The 24,704-nt window shown below is 35.7% G+C and overlaps 2 protein-coding genes across 2 annotated transcripts; both read right to left on the minus strand.

Moving 5' to 3' along the window:
• Positions 1 to 1,254: 1,254 nt before the first annotated feature.
• On the minus strand, positions 1,255 to 3,017 carry LOC124108257 (adenylate kinase 4, mitochondrial). The gene has a single exon (XM_046466685.2). The coding sequence runs from the start codon at positions 2,594 to 2,596 to the stop codon at positions 2,033 to 2,035; it is 564 nt and encodes a 187-aa protein (XP_046322641.1). The 5' UTR covers positions 2,597 to 3,017; the 3' UTR covers positions 1,255 to 2,032.
• A 153-nt stretch (positions 3,018 to 3,170) lies between these two features.
• Positions 3,171 to 20,935, minus strand: Birc2 (baculoviral IAP repeat containing 2). The gene is made up of 9 exons (XM_046466675.2): positions 20,765 to 20,935; positions 17,439 to 19,509; positions 17,229 to 17,328; positions 11,432 to 11,510; positions 10,784 to 10,829; positions 7,216 to 7,458; positions 4,290 to 4,544; positions 3,974 to 4,015; positions 3,171 to 3,868 (listed from the first exon to the last, which is right to left on the minus strand). The coding sequence occupies exons 2-9, from the start codon at positions 18,268 to 18,270 to the stop codon at positions 3,675 to 3,677; spliced, it is 1,791 nt and encodes a 596-aa protein (XP_046322631.1). The 5' UTR covers positions 18,271 to 19,509; positions 20,765 to 20,935; the 3' UTR covers positions 3,171 to 3,674.
• Positions 20,936 to 24,704: the final 3,769 nt, after the last annotated feature.

The raw sequence follows: 24,704 nt of genomic DNA on the forward strand, positions 1-24,704 counted from the left end.
ATGTGGGGAAAAGGTAGGCTGAAGAGGGAAGAGCAGCCCAGGACACATTCATTAACGTTATAAACTTGCCGGAATGACTCAAAATTGTCCTTCTTGATCCAACCTGACTCGATTTACCTATCTATACTGACTGCCTAATTCTGGCTTCAGTATCAGTCAACAGGTAGTTTCTTAGAATTCCAGACCCAGAAATTGAGCTCTTTTCAGAAAGAATGTGAAAAACAAAAACAAAAGTCTAACAAATGATTACATAGTTCCCCTTATTTAGGTTAAAAGGGTGAAGAAACATTCTTTCTAAACACAAGAAAGTAGACAACTGAAGTATAATATCAAGAAAAAGATACATGTTCTGGAGGCTCCCCTACATGGACCATACACATTTCAGTCTACCACTTATCATCTCCAGCAGTCTACATCATTTTCACTGAGTCTTGATTTCCATGTTTATAATTTATAAAAAGGGTACCTTTGATTATACTCCTGCAAATAGGACATTTTCCTACAGAAGGAGCACATTCCTGGCATACTAACAGATAACCATAGAAAAATCCTTACTTAGCTACTCAGGAAGCTAAGGCAGGAGGACTGCAAAATCTGACAGGAAACCCAGTGAGATACTGTTTCAAAATAAAAAGTATAAAGGGATGGGAATGTAGCTCAGAGGTAGAGGACCCAAATTCAATCCCCAGTACCTCAAAAATAAATAAATAAATAAAACTTAAGGCGTAAAAAATTCACTTTACATTCTTTCTATATAATGAGACTTTCTCTTACTGGATATGAGGTCTTGAACCTAGATGTATGCATCTGCATTTACAGACATGTATCAGAACATTAAGAGGGAAACAAATGCAAGAGAAGAAACTGGAGGATGGAGAAATTTTCACCCACCCTTCTCAGCAAATTCTCCATTTGAAGAAATCTTTTTTTTTTTTAGCAGCATATTCAAAATTCATTTTGTTGTCTTGAATAAAAAGCTTAACTATTCTATTAGTCCAGTAATTCCATATGGTCTTATTTCCTCTATACACAAAATATGATCTTCCAACATTTCTATAGATTAATTTTTGAGGATTCCAAAAGATTCAGCGGGGGAGGTTCTAATTTTTTTTCACAATAAAATGAGCAGAACAAGCCCATGAGAATCAGACCAGCATTTAAATAAGACCCTCTGCATGGCTCAGTTCATGATGCATGAAGAGATTCAATGTAACCCCTAGCTCTCAGTTCATAAAAAAACAAATTTGAGAGGGATAAATGCAGCAACTATCTGTATTATTTAATAGCCTCTATTTAATATCCTAAGATGAGAGAAAACAGATGTAAGAAAACAAATCCTTTCATCCCAGGATATCTGCAAAGGAGGGACACCATGGAGCATGGCTGAAAGGCGTTACTCTTAGCAGGAAAAAAAAAAATGAATTGTGAACACAGTCACTCAAGAGAAGCAACCACTGAGAGCAATAAGATTCAATTCCACTGTTACGAGGGGGCACAAAGCAGAGAACTGTGGCAAAGCCAAGACTAGAGTCCTCTGCATTCTCGTGTTTACTGGTTCTGTGTTTCAATACCTTGGAAGGGTGGGGAGAACCAGAGACCACTGTCATCACATGCAAAAAGAGGCTATTAAAGCAACAACTTGGCTGTCCAAACCCAACTAGAGTGTAGGTTAGACACCTGAAATCTAGCCTGCACTGGCTTGCTTGTGAAGGGCTTGACAGGTCCAGAGTTGCCTTCTTTTGAAAGACAGAGGAGGGCCTCTTCATGAGCCCTTTCTATTTACTAGTTTTCCTATCAGTTCACCATTTACACAGAAAAGATGCTGTAAGCTATCTCAGCTGACTTCTAATTTGGACATGGCATCAATGTTACACACACGATTGAATGAACGACCACATCTTCTTGGTTCTTCCATGGGACAGGCTCAGTAGGCTTCTTTGGACTGAATAGGTGTGATCTTGTTGGAGAACAGTGTGTAAACATAAGGCCAGATTTTGTTCGTCTCTGTCCCAGAAAATTGGTGGAGCACTCCTCAACTCTTGTATAGTTCAATGACTGGTTTGGCTGCATCTTTATACCGTCTTAGCTTGGCAGCAACCGCTTCAGGCTTATCATCCTCCTGCTGGAGGAGTGGCTCACCTGTGATGTCATCAATTCCATGCACATGAGGTGGGTTGAAGTCCAAATTATAGACTCTTCCACTAGGAGGGTGAATCCAACGTCGACTGAGACGATCTTTAAGTGTTTCAAATGGAATGTTCAAACTGATCACTAGATCCAGGTCACAGATTTTGTCGAGGGCTTCAGCCTGTACTATTGTCCTTGGAAAACCATCCAGTAGCCAGTGTTGGCCGCTCCTGAGCTCCAGCTCTGACACCATTAGGCATGTGATCACGTGATCTGGAACCAAAAGACCTTTCTCCAGGTACTGCCTTGCCATTTCGCCAACTTCCGTGTTGGCTTTGAGGTTCTCCCGCAAGAAGTGGCCACTGGAGAGATGCTGGAGGCCAAAGTTCTGGGCGATCCTCTGGCACACGGTGCCCTTGCCCGAGCCAGGCGGCCCTAGGATGACCGCGCGCAGGAGTTTGGAAGCCATGGCCTTCGCGAGGCGGCGAGCGGCCCAACAGGCAGCCCAGACAGCGGCCCCGGAGGCAGCCCCAGGAACTTTGTTTCTTGGCCCCTGCCTCAGGCACCCTCTGCTCACGCGGGGACTCTCCGGCCCTTGAAGAAATCTTAAAAGACTAGTGGAGAAAGGAAAATGGAGTTTTTAAACACTAAACCTCCTATCTACCTTGCCTCCAAAGTCTGCCAGAGAGTTAGATGTAAGAAAGGTCAAATAGGCTTGTGCCAAAAAGGAGGTACCTACAGTTGTCCATTTCTTATCTGCTCACCCTATCAACACCTATGCAACAAAGCTATTTTTTATTTTAAAAAAATAAGTGTAGATTTATCTAATTTTACTATGAGTTTTTGATAATGATTCAGTTTTAATCCAACATTTTATCTATATTATACAAAGCAACTATATTGTCTTTTAAAGGAATTCCCATGAATCATATTTAAAAAACAATAATTTGTTTCATGAATTCAATTTTTTACTTCATAGCAAATGAGTAAACACAGATGAAAATTACTTTTTATAATAGGGTAAAAAAAATAAATTTTGATGATACAATAATCATAAAGCATTTTATTGTTTCTCACAGGTTAGGGGAAATATTGTTTATCAGTAACAGAAATAATCCTTACTTAACAAAACAAGTGAAAAGCACCAAAGAATCTGTTAACAACTCTGATGAATTCCAGTGTTACTAATTTACAGTTTTTCAACTATACTGTAATGTAGTACTCAAAGCTTTCATAAATACCAAATCCAGTAACTCCTGAAATGACCCATAACAACACTGACACTACTCCTTTAATTCTTCCTGTGTTCACACTTACATACTGATTTAGTTCATGAAAAACAAGTCTTCTCTTACAACTAAACGGATTAAGATTAAATATACAATACTATCTCTTTTTGAAATAAGATTATTCATACCTAAATAGAATAGAACATAAATGTTACTAAATAAAGAACCAAACATTCCTTGTTTTAATTTTAGATGGCTTGCAATGTTCAACAACAGCTTAAAGGCTTTTTGGTAAAGACTAAAATATAGCCTATTCTTTTATGAGAGAAATGTTCGAACAGTACCCTTGATTATACCCCTGCAAATAGGACATTTTCTTAGAGATGGGGCACACTCCTGGCATACTACCAGATGACCACAAGGAATGAACACAATAGAAACTTCTTTGTCCATACACACTTTGCAGGTTCTTTCTTCTTGTAATCTCCTCAACTGTTCTTCTAGTGACAGACCTAATAACAAAAAGAACTTTAGTGAAATTCAGTTTTCACTTTACATCTGATACAAAAAAAAAGGTTAATATTTCACATTGGTTTTAAGTCTTAAATCTATTTTACCTGAAACATCTTCTGTTGGAATATACTTCATATTCTTTCCCACTGAGGAAAGAAAAGCATACAAAAATCATCATTCTATGAAGGTAAATACAAAACTGTTTAATTTTTTTTCACATACTATCCAATGAACGATACAAATATCATTACAGAAAGCTATATATTATCAAGAACTATTACATTTAGGTATATTACTTGGATAATAAAAGACACCACCTTTGGTGCAGAAGTTAAATATTTTAATTGGATTTATTCTGCTTGTCAGAAACATTAACATAATGCTAAGGATTTCTTAAAATGATTTTCCCAACAAACTCACCAAATAAGTTCTCATATAATGTAGAGTCAATTTCCTTTAGACAGTTTTTGAAGATGTTGGCTGCAGCATTTCCTTTAACTAAAATGGTATCAATCAGTTCTCTTGCTTGTAAAGGTATCTGTGTTTTTTGTTTAATAATATCATGTTCCTGTTTATTAATTACATTGGCCTTTAAAAGATTATCCAAGATAGGAAGGACACATGTCAACTGTTGAAAAAGAGCCATTCTATTCTTCCGTATTAATGACAAATCATCTTTATTTAAAAAAAGAAAGAAAAAAAAATCCATTAAACTCCTCCACTACAATCATATAGTCATTAACAACTAACTCTACTGAACAGGGCTTGAAAAAGAACAAAATGACTTATTTGCATTCTAAAGTCTGTCATTTGGAAAACTTCCAGAAGATTATAAAACAATAGAGAAAATAACGGTCTCTATTTCTATAATTTTAAAGTTGAGATACTAACACATATTAGAACCCCGTTTTCTTTATTCTGTTGACAGTAAGCAGCAAATATAAAGGTAGTAAATGTTTCTCACCTCTGAATTTGTCTCACCATGGAATCAATAATACTTCTATTTACATTATATCACTTTACTTTTTTTAAGCATTTGCATATCAATTGTTTCATCTGACACATATACCCTAACAATCAAACAAGGCAAGTATTACTGCCTTCCATTTTCAGATAGAGAAAAAGACTCAGAAAGAATGAGTGGCTTGTCCAGAATAAGCTGCAAAACCAGGTGTCTTAGACCAGTGGTTCTTTTAAACATCTTATACTCAGAAAGCAGAACTATAATTTTGCAGAGCTTCAGCTACAAAGTCAAGATAAGACTTAGGTTCCCATGCAAGCTTGGCAACTTACTGGCCAAGTTCTCTAACATCTCCATCCATATACCTCAATCAATTTCCTCATCTGTAAAATACAAATAACAGTCTATTGGAGTTTTGAGGATTAATGTACAAAAAGAATTTAGTACAATATCTGGCACATAGTTGGCTGTTCTTTTTTTTTAAAATAAACTGTCTACATTTATAGCAATTTTTAAATAAATTACATATGAATCAAGCTTGATTTTATTAAAAAGCAAATGTTTCTCCTTTAATCTCAAATCACATAAAATTTCATAAGTAATTTACTATTATGGAATATAAGTTGCTATGGTATTATTCATAATTCTTCCTTTTGGAGCCCCAATCACTATAAAGCTGCTTATTTTCAGACTTAAAACATTTTTTTAAAGTACACTGCTATAAGGTATAAATCTCATTAGAAATAAATTATAAAAAGAGAAGTCCAGTTTCCTTCCCCATTTACAACTTTCTAGAAATGAACAGCTCTATTCATTTTAAAACTATGAAATTTCCTTCTCTGACCACAACCTGTGCCTCACTGCTAACAAATTTGTTCTTTATTTTTTCAAAATCCCCACATCATTCCCAATTCTACTAGCACAAGAGCTAGCTCTTGGTTTTGTTTATTTCCCATTCCAATCTACAGATCAGTTAGGTTATTCCAATGATGTTCTCTGATTAGCACACTTAGCTCTTTACCCTGTTCCTTATTTGACCTTTCACATATAAACCTTCCCATATCCATAATTCAAGACTATTCTGAAACATACACAAAGTTGGAGACACAAAATTAAGGTAAGTACACTGACAACAGTAATTCTACATGAGCTTAACTGCTTTATAATCCTTAAATCTTTTCACTTTCCTCAGATCCTTTCTTTTACCAGCCACTCGTACTTTCCAAATCAATATACTTAAAAGGTGGGCTGGATGTGTACTTCAGTGGTAGTGTTGTATGTTTGGCATGCATGAAGCTGTGGATTCAATTGCTAGCATCAAAACAACAATAAAAAATTAACAGAAAAGAAATTTTATGTGCCAGGCACTGTGCTCAAGTATTTTACTAGAAATATCTCATTTAATTCCTACAGTACCTCTGCGGGATAGGTACTATTACTGTCCATATTTTACAGATCAAAAAGCTGACTTACAGCTGAACGAACTGCTAACTTAGTAACTGAAAAAAAAAGCCAGAATTTAAACACAAATCTATTTCAATCCACGGGTCTTAAACATTTTGCTCCATGGCCACACAATAAGGGTGTCTTAAATTATTCCTAACTACTTTACAAGCTTAAAAAGAACAGTCTCTTACAACCCAATACTGCAATTTAAACTACATTATGCAACATTTATCTTTGTTAGCTCTTTAATCCTGTCGTTTGCATATGATTCTTCCCAGCTAATCTACATGCTCCTTGAGAACAATCACCAAGATTAGCACAGTATTAGCACTGATGTTTATATGCAACAAATACTGGTTTAAGGAATATATGATTACTTGTTCTGAGAGGCTGAGACTTAAAACAATCTAAATGAATACCAAAATCAGTTCCATACCATCCTCGGGTTGGGCAGAAGGTTTTCATCAAACCCTAGGATTTCATTCTAAGTTCCCTTGTTTAGGAGATCCTTTTATGTGTATAAAAGGATCTCTTAAACAAGGGTTGGTGAGAAAAATATATTAAGAATATTATTTGAAGGAACATTTTTTAAAAGTAGAAGTAATATCTGCAGCCAATTTTAAAATCTTGCCTTTAAAAATGATTAAAATTTGTTATGTATGAAGAAGAAATGTAATATTGCTCAAGAAAAGAGCTTTTGTTAAAAATTCTGATTAGTATAACTTAGAGAATCTTAACAGGAAATAATCATACAGAAAAATGCCATAGTCAGTGGTTCTCAAGTAGAAGCAACTGAGAGAGGTAGTACAGAAGATATAGTTTAGAAACGCCTAAGAATTGTTACCAGCAGTAAGTGGGTACGAGAAAAGGATGCTGTCCTGCAACATGAGACAGTAACTTCACTGAAAAATAATGTAGATAATTAACATTCCAAAATACCTGATGCCATTTCTTCAGCTTGTCTTTCCTTCTCCTCTTCTCTTCTTTCATCTTCAGCATCAAGAAGTGCTGATACAATATCATTAACTGTTTTATAATTCTCTCCAGTGGTTAGGATTTTACTTTGAACTGTCTGTTTTACCAGACTTCTACTAAAGCCCATTTCCAAAGCAGATTTAACCACAGGTGTATTCATCATGACTGCATCTTCTGAAGAACTTTCTCCAGGTCCCAAATGAACAACTATTAGAAAAGACATTTGCTAATATTAAATTCCACATAAGGTATTAAATTCCATAAACTATGGGGAAAAAAATGACTATGACATAACCTTTATTCTCACATCCTGGTCAGGAAGATGAATTATATGCATCAATTTACCTATAACTCTATTAAAAATCTGAACTCGATAATGGCTAATTAATATGGTATACCTTTTAAAAATACCACTTACCAGACTACAACCTAGACCTATTTAATGAAGGACTCTCTAGGAAAAAAGGCTGAAGAATTTGAATTTTTCTTTTTTGTTTTCTTCCAGTATGGAGGATTGAATCCAGGGGTGCTCTACCACTTTATCACACCCCCAGCCCTTTTTATTTGAGAGAGGGTCTGGTTAAGTTGCTCAGGTTGGCCTCAAATTTGCAATCCTCCTGCTTCAGCCTTCTGAGTCACTGGGATTACAGGCCTCTGCCACCATACCTGAGAAAGGAATTTTACGGTTTAAAAATTCACCCAAATGATTCTCATATATATTCATTTTTGGAAAACAATATGCTATAAAAACAAAAGTGAAAAATTATCTCCAGGCACTTGCCAAGTATGCATGAGGCCCTGCATTCAACCCTAAGCATTCCCCCCACCAAAAAAAAAAGAGTATTCATAGGAAGAATGAAAAGAAACTATCCAGCTTGTGGATAGCTGGAACCAAATAATATAAAATGAAAAAGTGTAATAAAATAGAAGACTGGTTCACCCAAAAATGTATGTAAAGTAGTAATAAAAAATGTGGTTAAAATAGTAAGCAAGTAATATGGTTTTATATAGAAAGATTCTCTGAAGGAAAAAAAATAAGTGATTAAAAAAGAAAGTAGGAGGCAGGAGGCCATTTAGAGAGGGTAGTTGGGGAAGCATTTTCTGGTAACAGGGTAAATGCTAGTTCATATGGCATTTTGTGAAATTACAGCCATACTTCTTAAAGAAACTTTACTGCCATCTGCTGGAAAATTGTTCCAATAAACATAAAACATACATTGTCAAAAAAGCATTCTGAACAACTTTGTTCAAATCCATGTGGAATCCCTATCTGAAGAAAAAACTTCAAAACAAAGACTTGATCCCCAGCACCATAAAAACAAAACCAAAGACCTGAATGATAGGAAAGAGTGAGCTACTGGAATACCTGAAAAGAAGTCTCTCAACAGAATCAAGTGCAAAAGCCTTAAAACAAGGGAAAAGCTTGACATGGTCAAGAAAGGGAAGGTGGTAGAAGATCACAGAGGACAATGCCCAGATGATATAGAGGCCCATAAGAAATTTAGCTTTTGGTTTTTTTTCTAAGTTTGTTAGAATATTCTAGGAGGGCTTTAAGCTGAGGATTGATAAAATTGTTTTGTTTTCAAAAAGTGACTCTGGTTGCTTTGTGGAAAATAAGGTAAAATGAATAACAGGAAAAACTATTAAAATATTATGACAGATGATGATATTATGGATTAGGTTGATAGTGGCAGAGATGGTTACAAAGCAGTCATATTTGGAATATGTTGTGAAGACAGAAATAAGGACTCCTAATAGATTAAATACACAAACTAAGAACTTTTAACCTTAGCAAATACCATTAATTAAGTACAATTAACTGAGATGGGGAAGACCAGAAAAGAAGCAAATCTGAGGAATAAAGGATGAGGAGAAATGTTTGCTTTGCAATATTAACTCTGATACACCTTATAAGATGGGAAGTATTTTTGCAATTTAAACAGATGGTTGAACATTATAGGCTGGAGCTAGGAAAAAGAAAGAAATTCTGTGCTAAACAGGAAGGGTACTCCGTCATTTAGAAATGAGAAAAAGCAAGCAGCAAAGAAAACTGTTCATGATCAATGAAGAAAATAGGAGAAAACCAAGAGTCTAATATCAAGAAAGCTAAGAAAGAGGATATGTTAAGGAGGGCAAAGCACAGGCACAGGGCGGGTACAGGCTTAGGTCCTGCTATGTGGGCAGAGTATGTGGAATGTTACAAGGGGCAGCGGGATGCAAAAACAAAAACAGGAAGGAAAAAAATAGGATAAAGCATTCAACTACATCAAAAGCTAACTAACAGATCATAACTTGCTAACAGCAGTTCTCTGTGATTATGACAAAGGCAAATCACTACCAAAGCAACATCATAACAGAATCCAGAGAATGAGGCCAGCACAGTGGTGCATGTCTGTAACCCCAGTGACACGAGAAGCCGAGGCAAGAGGATTGCAAGTTTAAGGCCAGCCTTAGCAATTTAGTGAGGCCCTGTCTCAAAATAAAAAGGGCTGGGGATGCAGCTTAGTGGTAAAAGTACCCTGGGTTCAATCCCCCAGTACTGGTAGGAAGGGGGAAGAATCCAGAGAATAAGGAAAAGGGTCAGTCTTAGATTAAGGACAAGAACAATTCATGTTTTATAGAAGAACAGAAAGAAAAATATAGATATATAATGTAGATTGGTGGCTCTGTTTGTGAGATAGCCATTTTGAAGACTGGCAAAGTGATTTTTATTAGGGAACTGCAGCAAGATTGCAGGGCAGTCCACTTGACAGCTGTGTTTACAAATTTTAAATAACAATGAGTACCATGACTTATCTGATCTCTCCCAGCTCCATTACAGGAGACAGTTACCATGTACCAAGATACTCCTTCTGTTCAAATGTTACCTAATCCTTTATCTAGTCCTTCTAAGTCAGTTTCTAGTACTCACATATCTTGGTCACTTTTCTCTGTTTCAGTTACAAATCTGCAAATTCCCCTTGAAATGTTGTGCGAAGAACAGAGTGCACCCCTTTGCAGATGTGAGTAGTACATAAAACGGTATACTATTTTAATAATTTTGGACACATAATGTATGTACATATATACCTTTAAATACTAACAGATATGGCTAAAATTAAGTTCTAATTCAAAGATATCCTTGCACTGAAATATTATATATCTGACTTTAATACCTAACATCTAACTTGATTCTTACTTCAAATGTAAACTGGGCCATTTCTAAATCATGGTAGTCACAACAATCTTTTCCTCTTCCGAGGACATATCTGTACCTCTCACTTGACCTTGCTTTGAGCTGTTTTTTATTGTTGTTGTTTGCATGTGTCTTGTCTCCCAGTTGGAATTATCAGTACTTTAAATACTGGAAAACTTTCTATAATCCTTTAATATGTCATGAATCTTAGTATGTACATAATATTTGTTAATTTCCCAGCATTTTTTCCTGCGGCTTCAGAAACATCCCCTTGTTCTTTTCTTTTTAAAACATATTTTCATTCCTAACATTCTTATAAACATTCTCATTCTATATATGAAACGCTTTCACACATACTTGGTTCAGCATTTTCTTCTCCAGTAGTATCTGAAGTTGACAACAGCTATGAAACAGGAGAAAAGTTAAAAGGTAAAATCAGTAATCTCAAAACAATCTGAACAGTAGCACTACAATAAGTTTACTTTAAATAAATGTATATGCTCTTTTGAAAACCAGGTAATTCATATACTTCACTTTGCTTTGTTTTACCATAATTATGTATCCTTCCTTAAACTTCACTCAATTCCAAATTAGAATTCAAGTATTTCTCCCACCTCAGGAGAAAGAAGATATAGTAATGTTTTCTCATTCTATTTGGACCGTAAGGTTTGAACTGGATTACTATCAAAAGATCTCAACCTCTAACAAGTTATTTTTCTGTTTGTTTCCTGGAAAAAAATAAAGCCACTAAAATCCTTCTTCAACCCCATTGCAAATTTATTCAGTGGTAGGATGAAAATTTTTAAAAAAACTAAAAACAATATTTTTTAAAGAGCCCTGAACAAACACATTGGTAACAAAATTAAATACCAGGTGTTATTAGTACAGACATAAACTATGTAACTAGAATTAATAAGCAAATAGAAGTAAATATCACTTCTAATAATATTTCTGTAATTATCACATAGCAGAATTCAATGTTATTAATTTTAGAAATATATCTACCTGTTCAAGAAGATGAGGATATCTAGCTTGAATCTCATCAACAAACTCTTGCCCTTTCATTCGTATCAAGAACTCACACCTAAAACATAAGAAAAATATGTTTAAATATTGTTTCATACCAAAAGCATAATCTGATTATTCTAGAAAAGTAGCTTTCAAACCTATTTGATAACAACTCATAGCAAAAACATTTAAAGAAACAATATTATCATAAAACATACACATTCTTAATATGTGATATATTCTGATATTTTCTATCATTCAATTAACACACCAGAGATATCAACCTAGAAAGGAGTATAAGCTGAAAAACTGTTAAACACAACTTACTTATCAAGCTTAACAGTATTACAGAAATTATAAATCAGTATTCCTAAAATTTTATCTTTCATATTATATTAACTGCTAAACTTTCGATAACGTTTACTCTTCAATTATATTTGAGGCACAATCTACCATATTCCCTCTGGAAAACATAAAAGCAAATATTTTCATCTACATACACTGTGTTTCTCAAACACTTGTCTTTAAATTACTACAGCTTCTCAAAGTTGTTCCAGGAAGCAGTTCATTTAACATCTACTACCATTCTATTTCTTTTTTAAACAAACGGTGTTAAATAACTGGATATCCATATGCCAAAAAACCCTACTTTGACTGATGCTCATATCATATGCAAAAATAAACTAAAAATAGATCAAGTTTCTAAATGAAAGACCTAAAACAATAAAACTTCTAGTAGAAAACAGAAAAACCCCAGTATGAAAAAAAAGAAAAAAAATTAATAAAAGATCAAAAACATAATCCATAAGAAACAAATTGAAAAAATGACACCAACAAAATTAAAAGCATCTGCTCTTCAAAAGCCACTGTTAAATAAATGAAAAGGTTTTATTATTTTAATCTGCCCAAGAGAGTAGAATTGGTGCCAAGAGAGATGCTACTGGCCATGATACTTCCCAAGAGAAAAAGAAATCCAGTCTCCAGCAACTTTGCCACCAAAGACCCAAACAACACTTGCTGCTTCCTTGGATACAGGATCCTTGCACTCCTCACTCATAATGACTTCAGCTAACAGAGTCATATAGAGACTATGCCACTAGGCATCCTACAGAGTCAAAGCTATCACACTCACCCTAGATAAAGATATTTCCTCAACAAAATCAGTACAGAAAGTCTACAAGAGTTAATTGTGCCAATAAACACACAGGACATGGGGCTGGGGTTGTGGTTCAGCGGTAGAGCACTTGCCTAGCATGTGTGAGGTACTGGGTTCAATCCTCAGCACCACATAAAAATAAATAAATAAAATAAAGGTATCGTGGCCAATCCAACTAAGAAAAAAAATTAAAACAAAAACAAACAAAAAAACACACAGGACACATGCAAGGCTACTCCCCACCAAAAAAAGTTATAATTTAAAAAAAAAAAAAAATGAGGATGGGTGCAGTGGCGCACGCCTGTTATACCAGTGGCTCAGGAGGCTGAGGAAGGGGGATCACAAGTTCAAAGCAAAATGGGCAAAAAGATTAGAGAAGAGCTGAAAACTTCCCAAATCTAGGGAGACAGATGGATGTCCAGGCACAGGGAGTTCAGAAGTCCCCATACACATTCTACCCAAAGAGGACTGGGGCATGTTAAAATAAACTGTCAAAAATCAAAAATGAAGTGAGAACTGTTTTTTTGGTAGAGGTGAGATCTTACTATGTTGCCCAGGCTGGCCTTGAACTCCTGGACTCAAGCAATTCTCCTGCCTCAGCCTCCAACACCTGGAACTATAGGGGAATGCCACCATGTCAAGCTAAAAGAGAGGATTTTAAAAGCAGCAAGGGAACAGATAGGCATTTCATACAAGGGAACCCCAAAAGGCTACCAGCAGATTTCTCAGCAGAAACTCTGAAGGTCAAGAAAGAGTTCAAGGATATATTTAAAGTGTTTGGAAATAAAAACTTACAAATCAAGACTTTACCTGGCAAATGTCTGTTTCAAAAACATGAAAGAGACATACAATTTACCAGACAAAAAAGCTGAGGGAATTCATACCACTAAATCTGCCTTACAAGGAATACTAGAGGGTTAAGGATATAGTTCAATTATAGGTAATGTACTTAGCATGCATGAGGCTGTGGGTTTGATGGCCAGCACCACAAAAAATAGAGAGGGAGGAAAAAAAGGCAAAACAAAACAAAACCAATGGTTTAAGAAATGTCCAAGAGTTCAAGCAGAAATAAAAGGATACTAATTAGTAACGTGTAAGCACATGAAAGTTTAAAATTTACTGGTAAAGATAAATATGCAGGGCTGGGTTGTAGCTCAGTGGAAGAGTGCTTGTCCCACATGGGTGAGGCACTGAGTTCAAGCCTCAGCACCACATAAAAATAAATCAATAAAATAAAGATATTGTGTCCACCTACAACTAAAAATATATATATTAAAAAAAGATAAATAATGCAATAAAATTCTGAATACTCAAAATGTGTAATGACTATAGTCACTTTAATATATAATGGTCAAAAAGAAAAAAGGGGCTGGGAGTATGGCTGTGATAGAGTGCTTGCCCAGCAAGCACAAAGCCCAAAGTTATTTATATAAATAAACATATATGTATATATAAATAACTATAGCTACAATAGCTTGTTAATGGATATGTAATAAAGAAAGATGTAATACTATCAAAACCATAAAACGTAAGGGGGAGGAGGTAGAGCAAAAGGGGAGAATTTTTGTATGCAACTGAAATTAAACTGTTGGTTTATAATAGACTGTTATGTTTATAACATGTTCTACATAAGTCTCACAGCAACCACAAGGCAAAAACCTACAGGTGGTAACAAAAGATGCAGAGTTAGAAAACAAAGCACACGTGGAATATCATCAAATCACAAAGAAAGACAGCAACAGAGAAATAAAAGAACTACCAGTCAGAGAACAATTAGCAAAATGGCAATAGTAAGTCCTTACATACTGACAATTAGTTTAAATGTAAATGGATTAAAATCTTCAATCGAAACACACACAGTAGCTGAGTGGATAAAAATCTACAACAGACTCAGTTTACCTGTAAGAACACACAATTTGGAAGTAAAGGTAGAAAAAAAATTCTATGCAAATAAAAATCAAAAGAAAGCAGGGATAGTTATATTTAAACTGTAACATGAGACAAAGGTCTTAACAGAAATAGATACCAATATAACAACAGTAGGAGATTTTAATACCATACTCGCAAAAATGGATAGATCCTCCAGAGAGAAAAATCAGTAAGCAAATGTTGGACTTGAACTACACATCAGACCAAACAGAACCAAACAGACATACAGAGGGCTTCACCCAACAGCAAAAGAATCTACATTCTTCTCAACCACACAAAGAAAATTCTCCAGGACAGATCATAAGTTAGATTACAAAACAAGTCACAACAAATTCAAGATGACTAAAATCATTTCAAGTATCTTTACAGATCATACTAGTATGAAATAATCAATAAGAGGACAAAAGCCAGTACACTTTGTACCTCAACAACCAATGGATCAAAGAAGAAATGGAAAAAAAATTTTAAATCTTGACAAAAACAAAAATTCAAATATAACATACCAAAATTCATAGGATTCACTAAAAAAGCAGTTCTAAAATAAATACCCATATTAAAAAAAAAAACAACACTTAACCCTATATCTCAAAGAACTAGAAAAAGAATCAGATCAAAATTAACAGATGAAAGGAGATAAAAAAGATCAGAATAAAAATAAACAGACTATTTTAAAAATAATAGAAAACAAAAGATGGGTGTTTTGAGAAGACAAACAAAATCAACAAAGCTTTAGCTAAACTAAGAAAAAAAGAGAGACGACCCAAACAAAATCAGAAAGAGGAGACATCACAACTGCTATCACAGAAACATAAAAACTCATAAGAAACTGCTATGAACTGCTATACAACAAAAAACTGGACAATCAAGAAATGGGCAAATTTCTAGAAACTATAACCTACCATGATTAAAATCATGAAGTAGAAATGTGAATGCATCTATAACTAGTAAAGAGATTAAGTCAATAATCAAAAATCTGTTCATGAGAACACTGAAGTTCTACTCAGCAAATTTATGGGTTGATGGAAATGTTCTGTATGTTCTAACTGCAGTACTAATTATATGGCTCAGTGCATTAAAACTCATAAAGTGAACTATATGTAAATTATAACTCAACAAACCTTTTTTAAAAATAAACAAAAATTTCCTTCCCCTTTAAAACGGAATACTCTGAAAAGTATTAGCCACACACTAGAAGTTAGTAGAGAACATATAAACACACTAAAGATTCAAGTTCATCACGTAGACGACACAGCTAGTTGTCTTATATGCCTGACCTTCATATAACTTTAATTTATTTTTACTGTTGAACTGATTACTGTATATTTCTAATGGTTAAAGACATGAAGTATAATAAACCCTGCTGCCCCATATTTCTCCCTTCTCCAATAAACTCCATGAAGGTAGAAATTTGTCTGATACATCTCTGGCATCTAAAATAGTTCTAAACAGTACCTAAATATTTGACAAATGAGTAAGTGAACTGTGCTAAACTACAGTGATAATAATTATCCATTGTGGTTTTTCATTTACTGAGAGTAAAGATTATTCACAACTAAAACCTGTTGTTTTCAGGAAAGTATTTACCAAAAAGCACTCCCAAGTCTTCTCCTTTGCTAGCCATTTAAAACTAAACACAATATACAAATTTAAGAATTTCATTTTGCTTTACAAAGCACAAAATGTAGCAATTCAAACACTGAAATTTGAAAGCAATTTTTGATATTGTAATATCAGTAAATTTCAAATTAAAGTGTTTTGTCTTACATTATAATTTTAACTATCATTTTTCAGAGTAAAAAATCAAAATTTACATCATATATAATGAATAGTGATGATACAAAGTACTATTTTTAACAATGTACTGATGCATAATCAAATTTATTTCTTTCTTTTTTTGGTACCATGGCAGACTATCCAGGGCCTTGAGCATGCTAGGCAAGAGTTCCACCACTGAGCTATATGTACAGCCCTCAACTTCTTTTTCATCAGGTATCAGACAAAAATGACAAAAAGGATAATTTGCTGAAATGTTGCAAGATATTCTTCATTAGTGTGAAATGCATTCACAGGTGAAAACATTATCTATATCACATGATTCCACTTACAGGTGGTACCTAGAATAGTCAAATTTATAAAGACAGAAAGAAGTTGCCAGCAGGTAACTGGCAGGAGTAGGAGATAATGAGGTGTCAGTATATAAGGAGTACTGTTGTGATTTGGATGAAAGGTCCCCCAAAATTCATGTTAGGCATGTTCAAAGGCAAAAAACTGGGATTATGAGAGTTCTGACCTCGTAAGTGGATTAATCCATTTGTTTAATAATCTGAATAGACTCCTGGGTAGTAACTATGGACAGTAAGCATAGCTAAAGGAAGTATGTCACTGTAGCTCACTCGTGCTCTATCAAATGAGTCACAAAAATAAGTTAAATTATATCCAGAGTGCATGGCTTCTTACAAAAGAAGAAAAGTACACAAAAAGATTAAACATTTTAATTTGGTCTTTTGAAAGACTAATCACCCATGATGAGGCTTTGTTATATATAAAAGTAAACTTAATCAAGCCCCGAGTTTTATGTAGGAATGCATATTCAAAACACATTGACAGAAACTTGGGCTAACGCTCAGTGGTAAGAGTGTAAACCTAGCATGTTCAAGGACCCTGTATCCCAGCAATGAAAAGGGAGGAAAAAATATATATATATATTACCTTGGAAACCATTTGGCATGTTCTACCCATGGATCATCTCCAGATTCCCAACATCTCAAGCCACCATCACAACAAAAGCATTTGACATCATCATTGCGATCTAAATGGAAAAAAAGGACCAAAAATCGACTATACACATGTTCTAACACATAAGTAAAAACAAATTAGGGGAAAAAAAATTAGAAAAGCATATAGCTATTTTTTTCTTACCCACGTAATAAAATCCAGCACTTGCAAGCTGCTCAGGCTGAACTGGAACACTAGCTGGCCAGTACATAAATGTTCTCATTCGAGCTGTGTGTGTCTGCATGCTCAGATTTGAAATACTAAACCTCAGCGTTTCTAGAGAATTTTCCAAAAACGGACAGTTGGGAAAATGTCTCCTGTGTTCTGACATAGCATCATCCTTTGGTTCCCAGTTACTTAGCTTCCCGCCACAGGCAAAGCAGGCTACCCTATCTCCAGGTCCTACATAGTAAAAGCCAGCTCTCGCCAATTCCAATGGTGACAAAAAGGTTAAGGGCCACATATTATAAGTAAGAAATCTGGCTTCTTCAGTACTCATTGCATATCTATAGGGGTTAGTCCTCAAAGGAGAGAAGTCTTCCACAGCTCTAGAATTAAGAGGATTCGGTGAAAGGCAGGAAACAGAATCGCTGAATGAGCCACTCCGTTCCAAACTAGGAGATAATGAATGTGCAAAATGGTTTCTCAATGGAGAGGTATTCTTAGAGGTGGCTTGCAGACTAGCTGAAACCAGATTCTGAATAAAGCTGCAGCTAGGATATAGCTGTTTATGCTTTTCAATAGGACTGTCTCCTTGTTTCCAATTATCCAGCATCAGGCCACAAGAGAAACATCTGACTTTGTCATTCACGCCAGTGTAATAAAAACCAGCACGAGCAAGACTCCTTTCTGAAACAGGAACACCGATGGGGAAAGTTGAATATGTAGACATTCTGTAGAGCTCACATGAAAAATCATACTTCATTGTTTGTTTGTTGTTATTTGTCCAATTTGACAAGATTGTGCTGTCTTCCATTATACTCCTTATTTTTTGATGCAAGGGATCTTGGATAACTCTTTGGAGGTAGTTTTGTGCATGAGTAGAAAGAAGTACTTTTTGATGACTAAAACTTTCACATACAATTTCTTGTCACTTTTTACCACAAAAAGAAATCAAAGACTTCTATTTAGTTGAACCACCATACCTTCTTTTACTAGATTTATATTTCTCCTAAATTACCAAGATACTTATGAGTACTTTGGGATTCTATTAACACTTTTAAGTAACCTACAAGCTTTTTGCTCACAATTTGGTATAATAACTGACTTAAAGGCCTGAAAAAAGTTTACACACTTCTAAAGGTATTAAAACTATTTTTCAAAGAAGTTTATATTCTCAAAATTCTAAGTAACTATAGAATACATAAATTATGTTTTTTAATTTGCTTTTGGTTACAAGCTATAAAGTCTAGATATAAGGACAATTACTGTTTATGCCACAAAAGTAAAGTTAAATTTAGGCTTTTTTCCCCTTTACAAGCACTTTACTGTGAAATCCAAAATAATCCCATCTTATTCTAGCAAATAAGTAATTAAAATTTTCAAAGGGTCACATTATTTAAAAGCTAACTGCACACAACTTATCACAGAATTGACTTAAGTGGGTTATGTTAGCTTCAGCCAACAACTTTTGGGGAAGTCAACACCCAAAGCCTTATTGTGTCCCACACCTGTTATAAGAGATGTCAAATGAATATTGTTTAAAGCTCACTGTTAACTCCTCTACCTTTGCTAAACATTATCTATTTTGTTTCTATTTCCTGCAGTATCACGTTGTCTTTCTTCTTAACTCTGCATATCTCTTTATTATACCTGGTCAACTGACGGTATTTTCTCCATAAAATCAGCCATAAAATTTCCACAACACACACTTTCTATATTGCATTAAAAATTTTAAATAAACTGATTTTCATTTAAGGACCATTCAGATATGGTATCAGTCATGATAAATGAGGAATCAATTTATCAAGACAGCTCTTTTGTTATCACAAATGCCTAACACTATATTACTAATAGAATTAATGTTTACACAGAATGTACCAGAATTTACTAGCTTTCTTTAGGAAAACTATATATTAAAAATGTGATTCATACACAAAATTACACTCCATAAAATTCAAACTTTATCCCTTTATAAAGCTTTGCACTTTCCATAATGAGATTCATTTCTGCAGGGGAAAAAATGAATAGGGGGGAACTCTTCAGGGCTGTACATCTGAAAAGAACAAAAAAAAAAGGTATTTTAGAAAACTATAATTGCATGGCACATAGAACTTAGACACTCTTCAATTTATTCAGTAAAGTCTAAGAATGATCTATGCTTTATATAATACATCTGAATTCCAGCAATTTGTCACCAAAACTTTCCAATTAGAAAAGCTCTTGTATAGATACATGCAATATACCCCACACCATGAACTAGACATCTTTTTAAATGTACAATTTTAAAGACAGAAGCACATTTTCCTAACAGAAAAACATTTTGTCCTTGGTCTTCCTCCCTTTTCATAAAGATAATATCTCTGGCACTTTGTTGGAGACAAAACGGAACAGTGTTGAAAAATAAGAGATACCACTACACCTGTTTAGTGACAGCACAGAAAAAAGACATTATTTTTCAATGCCCAGTCACTGCCTAGCCCACTCAGGGTAAAAGGCATCAGGAGGAGCTCATTAACCTAATAAATCCTGAAACACTAACATTGCCTCGCAATTCCAAAGGAACAACCACAGAAAGCAACTCAAAAACAAAAAATACAATCATCTGTAACACACTGGCCTTGGCCATATGACCACTTATAAAACTGTCTTAATTCCACCAGGTCGTGTGTGTGTGTGTGTGTGTGTATGAAAATTTCCCTTTTTGAGGTACTGGGGATGGAACCCAGACCTCCTTCATGCTAGGCAAGCGCTCCACCCCTGAGCTACATTCTTGATCCTTTCTTATATTCTAAGTTATAGATTTTTATTTACACAGAGCCGTATTGATTTTGCTCTCTTTATGCAAAATGTAGCTGGGCGGGGCATAGACTGGAAGGGAAAACAAAAGAAACTATGGGATTTACCCATTAATTTCCCCCGAGTTATTTCTCAGAACCCAGAATATGATTACTTAGGTGACAGAGCACAGTTACAACTATCTGAAATATGATATCTCGCCGCCATACAACTGTCTTCAAAATATTAAATACTGAGGGCCAAGTTTAAAATCTTGCAAAAATTCTTACAGAAAACACTTTGGTCAAAGTCCAAGGGCTCAGTCAGCTTGAAAACAAGTCATTTAAAAATATATCCCTTTCGACTGCAAGTCTTGCAACTGAGGTTTCCGGGGGAAAAAAGCTACAGCGAGATTAGAAAGAGTGCCCTAAGCGACCCTCGACGTTTGGGGGAGGGGCCCCAGGCCCAGCTTTCCACCCGGCCGCACCTTCGGGGCAGTGAGTCCCCGCCGGCCCCGAAAGGGGTGCACTCACCACAGTACCAGCGCTGAAAGCACAAAAGCAGGGCAGCTGCTAGAAGACCTCCTCACACCAGGAAAGCAACTGCGTCTAAGCGAAACAGAGACGGGTAACGACTACCTCCGCGGCGTTCTGCCGTTCCCAAAACCCAAACCCCAGCTGGGCCAACGCTGACGCACGGTGACGTCAGTACGTCCTGCCGTGGGACGTGAATCACGTGCCGCGCAAGTACGTGAAGTCTACGGCACGGGAGCTGGGTGAAGCCCACGTTCTGTTTCCGGAAGAGGAACAACCCGGAAGGATGTTTGCGGGCGGGGTGCTGTGTGTTTACCCTGCTGGACTTAACGGCCGGTTGGCGCGGGAAGGCGGCAGTCCGCAACGACTTAGTGTTTCGGTTTTGAACCTGGCGATACATCTTTAACGTTCCCCCTTCTGTGTCCTAACAGTATTGTGAGGGAAACGTGCGCGCCGGGAGCGTTGCGTTTGAATCTTGAGAAACTCTGAGGGAATACTATTGCCCCGGAAGTTTCACGACCTTCCCGCGGGCTGCCTGGGTACGTGGATCTTTCCAGCCCCGGGCAAAACTGCCACGGTGTGAAGCCTCCTTTGGTCTAAGGTGACCAAGTGCACGGATGAGTCCGTCTTAGTGAATTTTTTCCCTTTTTTTTTCAATAAAGTAAATTATTCGAACCGTTTTTCTGAGCTCAGTGCATCTACATAGCATCAGCTTGCCGCAGCCGCCTGTGTAAGTTGAAAATGACAGCAGCAGATTAATTTAGACTTGGTGCATTTTATCATCGATCACATTTTGTTTACTTTTAAAGTTTTGGTTTTCTGTATTATGTGAAAAGTGTCTTTATTTTCAAAACTAATCTCTAGCAACATGAAATAGTTCTCACACTCAACATTTTTCGAATATTTGGATAAAATGGTGTATATACACTCGTGGAACCACAGAAGAAGCCATTATCAAAACCCCTTTTAAATAGTTAAGTGACAGAAAATAGTAAGTGAAAAAAAAAAAACCTAACCTTGGCTTAACCTTTTCTAGCAGTGTGCCAACCCAATGGCATGCAGTGTTTGTTGTATTGTAGGGGACGTCTTTTTCAATATTTTAATTTCTGCGAGGCAGTCTATGTCAATAAAATGAGATGCTTTCTTTTCTCTTGCGAAGCCCAGGGGGCAAACATTTCAAAAGCCACTTGATTAGGCAGCCAGGGGAATTCCAGGACCCTGAACCATTTCCCATTTCTGGTCTGTGTCATTTCTACCCCAGTCAGTCGTAGAATAGGACATCTTCTGTTCCGATGTTAATAGTAAAAGGAAAGTATTTCTGACAGTCTGTGATTCAGAGAAAAGAAATGCCATGATCCCCAATGACCAAAAACTTCAAAAAATGTACATGAGTCTTGATAGTGATTCAATATTTAGTTCAGGTCACTATTTGTCTTGGAAAGTTACAGTGCATTTGTAACATGTGGGAAAATATAGATAGCAAGAATTGTTCATTCTGAATTTGAGACTAATTCTCTTTTTCAGTTCTTGTCAGACCAAAAAAGTAAAATAATGAATATACTATAATAGAGGAGATGTTGCATTTCAAAAACTCAAAAGCCTTAGATATCCCCTCAAAAAAATATGTAATATCATTCAGGTAAAATAAATATCACTGTTATTTGTGCTATTGCTTTTATATGTATTACATATATGCTGTTACATATATATTACTTTTATATGTCCATGGAGTCTAGTTTTTCATTTATTTAGTTACATATTCAATAAATTTGTTTCCCATATTGCCAATATAGCATAGCTGGTAATTTTTTAAAAATAGGCTATATATGTCTTCTGAGGTTGCTATCCTAACATATTTCATATTTATATAGAAAAATTATTTAGAGAATTCAAGACAATTTTGAAGAAAAATAGGATTGAAATGACATTCTACAAGGTAAGTTATAGGGCTGGGGTTGTGGCTCAGTGGTAGAGTGTTTGCCTAGCATATGTGAGGTACTGGGTTAAATTTCCAGCACCACATAGAAATAAATGAATAAAATAAAGGTATTGCATCCATCTACAACTAAAAAAAATTAAAAATAAAAAGATGTTATATAATAAAGCCATAGTAATTAAGGCACTTATATTTTTAAATGTACAAGGAAGCAGGTAAAGAACCAAGAAAAAAAAAAAAAAGAGAGAGAGACTCATATATATGTACATAGTAGTCTGATTTTTTAGAGTAAAGAATGACAATGTATTACATATTAGTGAAAAAAGATGACTAGTAGGCTATTCTAGTGGAAAATAAAATTAGATCATTATCTTATACTACTTTAAAAACATTCCTGCTAGGCAAAAACTCTTACAAATGAATAGCTATCATTATGAATCCAATGTAATCCATTACACTTATTTTTACTATTGGTACCCAAATTGTTTCATGTTAGGCCAGTAGGGGCTGATTCAGGTTGGCTCCTGAGTCTTTGACACAACTCTAGTAGTCTTTTTATTGCTTTCCAGGCTCATTTTATACATTTCTTACCTCATTCCCCTCATAAGCCATTTACTTTGTTTCCTTTGGCAGCAAACCTTAAAGACCATAACCTGTGTCATACTGTTAAGGAGTTCTGTGGTTTCTATACATGTCTTTGGACAGAGATAGGTTATATTGGTTTGGTTTTTTTTTTTTAACAAAATGCATCATTAATTCATACTGATACTTCCAATTCAAATTTAGGAATTCAAGGTTTTATTTAGCCCCCCCCCTTTTTTTAAGTTCTGGGGACTGATCCCAGGACCTTAGACATGATAAGCACACCCTCAAACACTGATTGACACCCCCAGTCCCTAAACCTTTTCATACATCCCTAACTCCCTTTCTTTACTCTAAAAAATCCTTGTTTTCCCTTCTCTTCCCTTCCTGCCTGGAAGTAATAACTTAAAACACTTTTTATGATTCATGTATTTATTTTATAAATACAACATGTATATTTGCATATCCTTTTTTCTTAAATAAATAGCATACTTCTCTCTACCTTTCTCAAATTCTGGAAATCATTCAATACTAGTAGATGTAAATATTTCTACTTTGTGCTTAGTATTTCATCGGTTTGAAGCACCATAATATGTTTAACTTGAACAATTTGATTCAAAATGCAGTCGAAGGCCTCTTTCTGTCTTGGTCGCAGCAGCTGGAAAAGAAGACATAGCCATATTGTGCATCTGCCATGGACTGTCCTGTAGAACACAGCTGCAGTCAGTAATCAAGAGGAATAACCAGACGCACAGCACTAAGCCCAATAACTTGAAGGGTCACCACTCCTTCCACCCCTGATTCATCACAAGTCTGAGGGTGGAGTGGCGGCCGGCAGCAAAGGTGTTGTAGTGGTCATGAAGCAAACCTCTGGCCAGGCAGCTTCCTCCCTCCTGTGTTTTAGAAATACTTAGGTGCCCATGGAGATCAAACATGTGCGAGCTACCAAACCTGGCTGGCAAGCGCATCTGGGCAGGCAATCACCTGTTTTTATGCCTTATACAGAGCTTTCCCTGCCCTGATAGGAGGAAATGGAGGTATAATCTTCATGATTACCTAATTTTAGAATTGAGGCAGGCTAAGGGAAGGACTATAGTTAAAACAGCTACAATTGGATCTCATATCCCAATTAAAGCTAAATATAGTATTCTGAAAATGGACCACCAAACTTTCTACTCCTCACAAGTGGACCACCATAAATGAGAATTCACACTGGCTGCCCTCAGTGTCAGGCTCCTGGTCTGAAAGAACAAGTTTGCACCAATCTGTACATAAGCCAGCACAATCTTTGTAGCTAGAAACCCCAGAGGAGGGCATTCACCCCACTGAGAGTCCCTTGAGCTCTCAACCTCTCCTTCCCACCAAAAAGCAATCTTAAGACTACTTGGGTAATGTCAAAGACTCAGGAGCCAACTTGAAGAA

The sequence above is a fragment of the Marmota monax genome, unplaced genomic scaffold (genome assembly GCF_021218885.2).
Source record: "Marmota monax isolate L192 unplaced genomic scaffold, Marmota_monax_Labrador192_F-V1.1 WCK01_AAM20220418_F8-fsc00045, whole genome shotgun sequence".
NCBI classification, from domain to species: domain Eukaryota; kingdom Metazoa; phylum Chordata; class Mammalia; order Rodentia; family Sciuridae; genus Marmota; species Marmota monax.

Coding starts and splice junctions, on each gene's coding strand:
- Birc2 (XM_046466675.2), bottom strand. CDS start 18,270: ATGGAAGACAGCACAATCTTGTCAAATTGGACAAATAACAACAAACAA. Junction 11,511..17,228: donor CATGCCAAATGGTTTCCAAG/GTAATATATATA, acceptor CTTATGTTTTAG/GTGTGAGTTCTTGATACGAA. Junction 10,830..11,431: donor ATCCTCATCTTCTTGAACAG/GTAGATATATTT, acceptor CCTGTTTCATAG/CTGTTGTCAACTTCAGATAC.
- LOC124108257 (XM_046466685.2), bottom strand. CDS start 2,596: ATGGCTTCCAAACTCCTGCGCGCGGTCATCCTAGGGCCGCCTGGCTCG.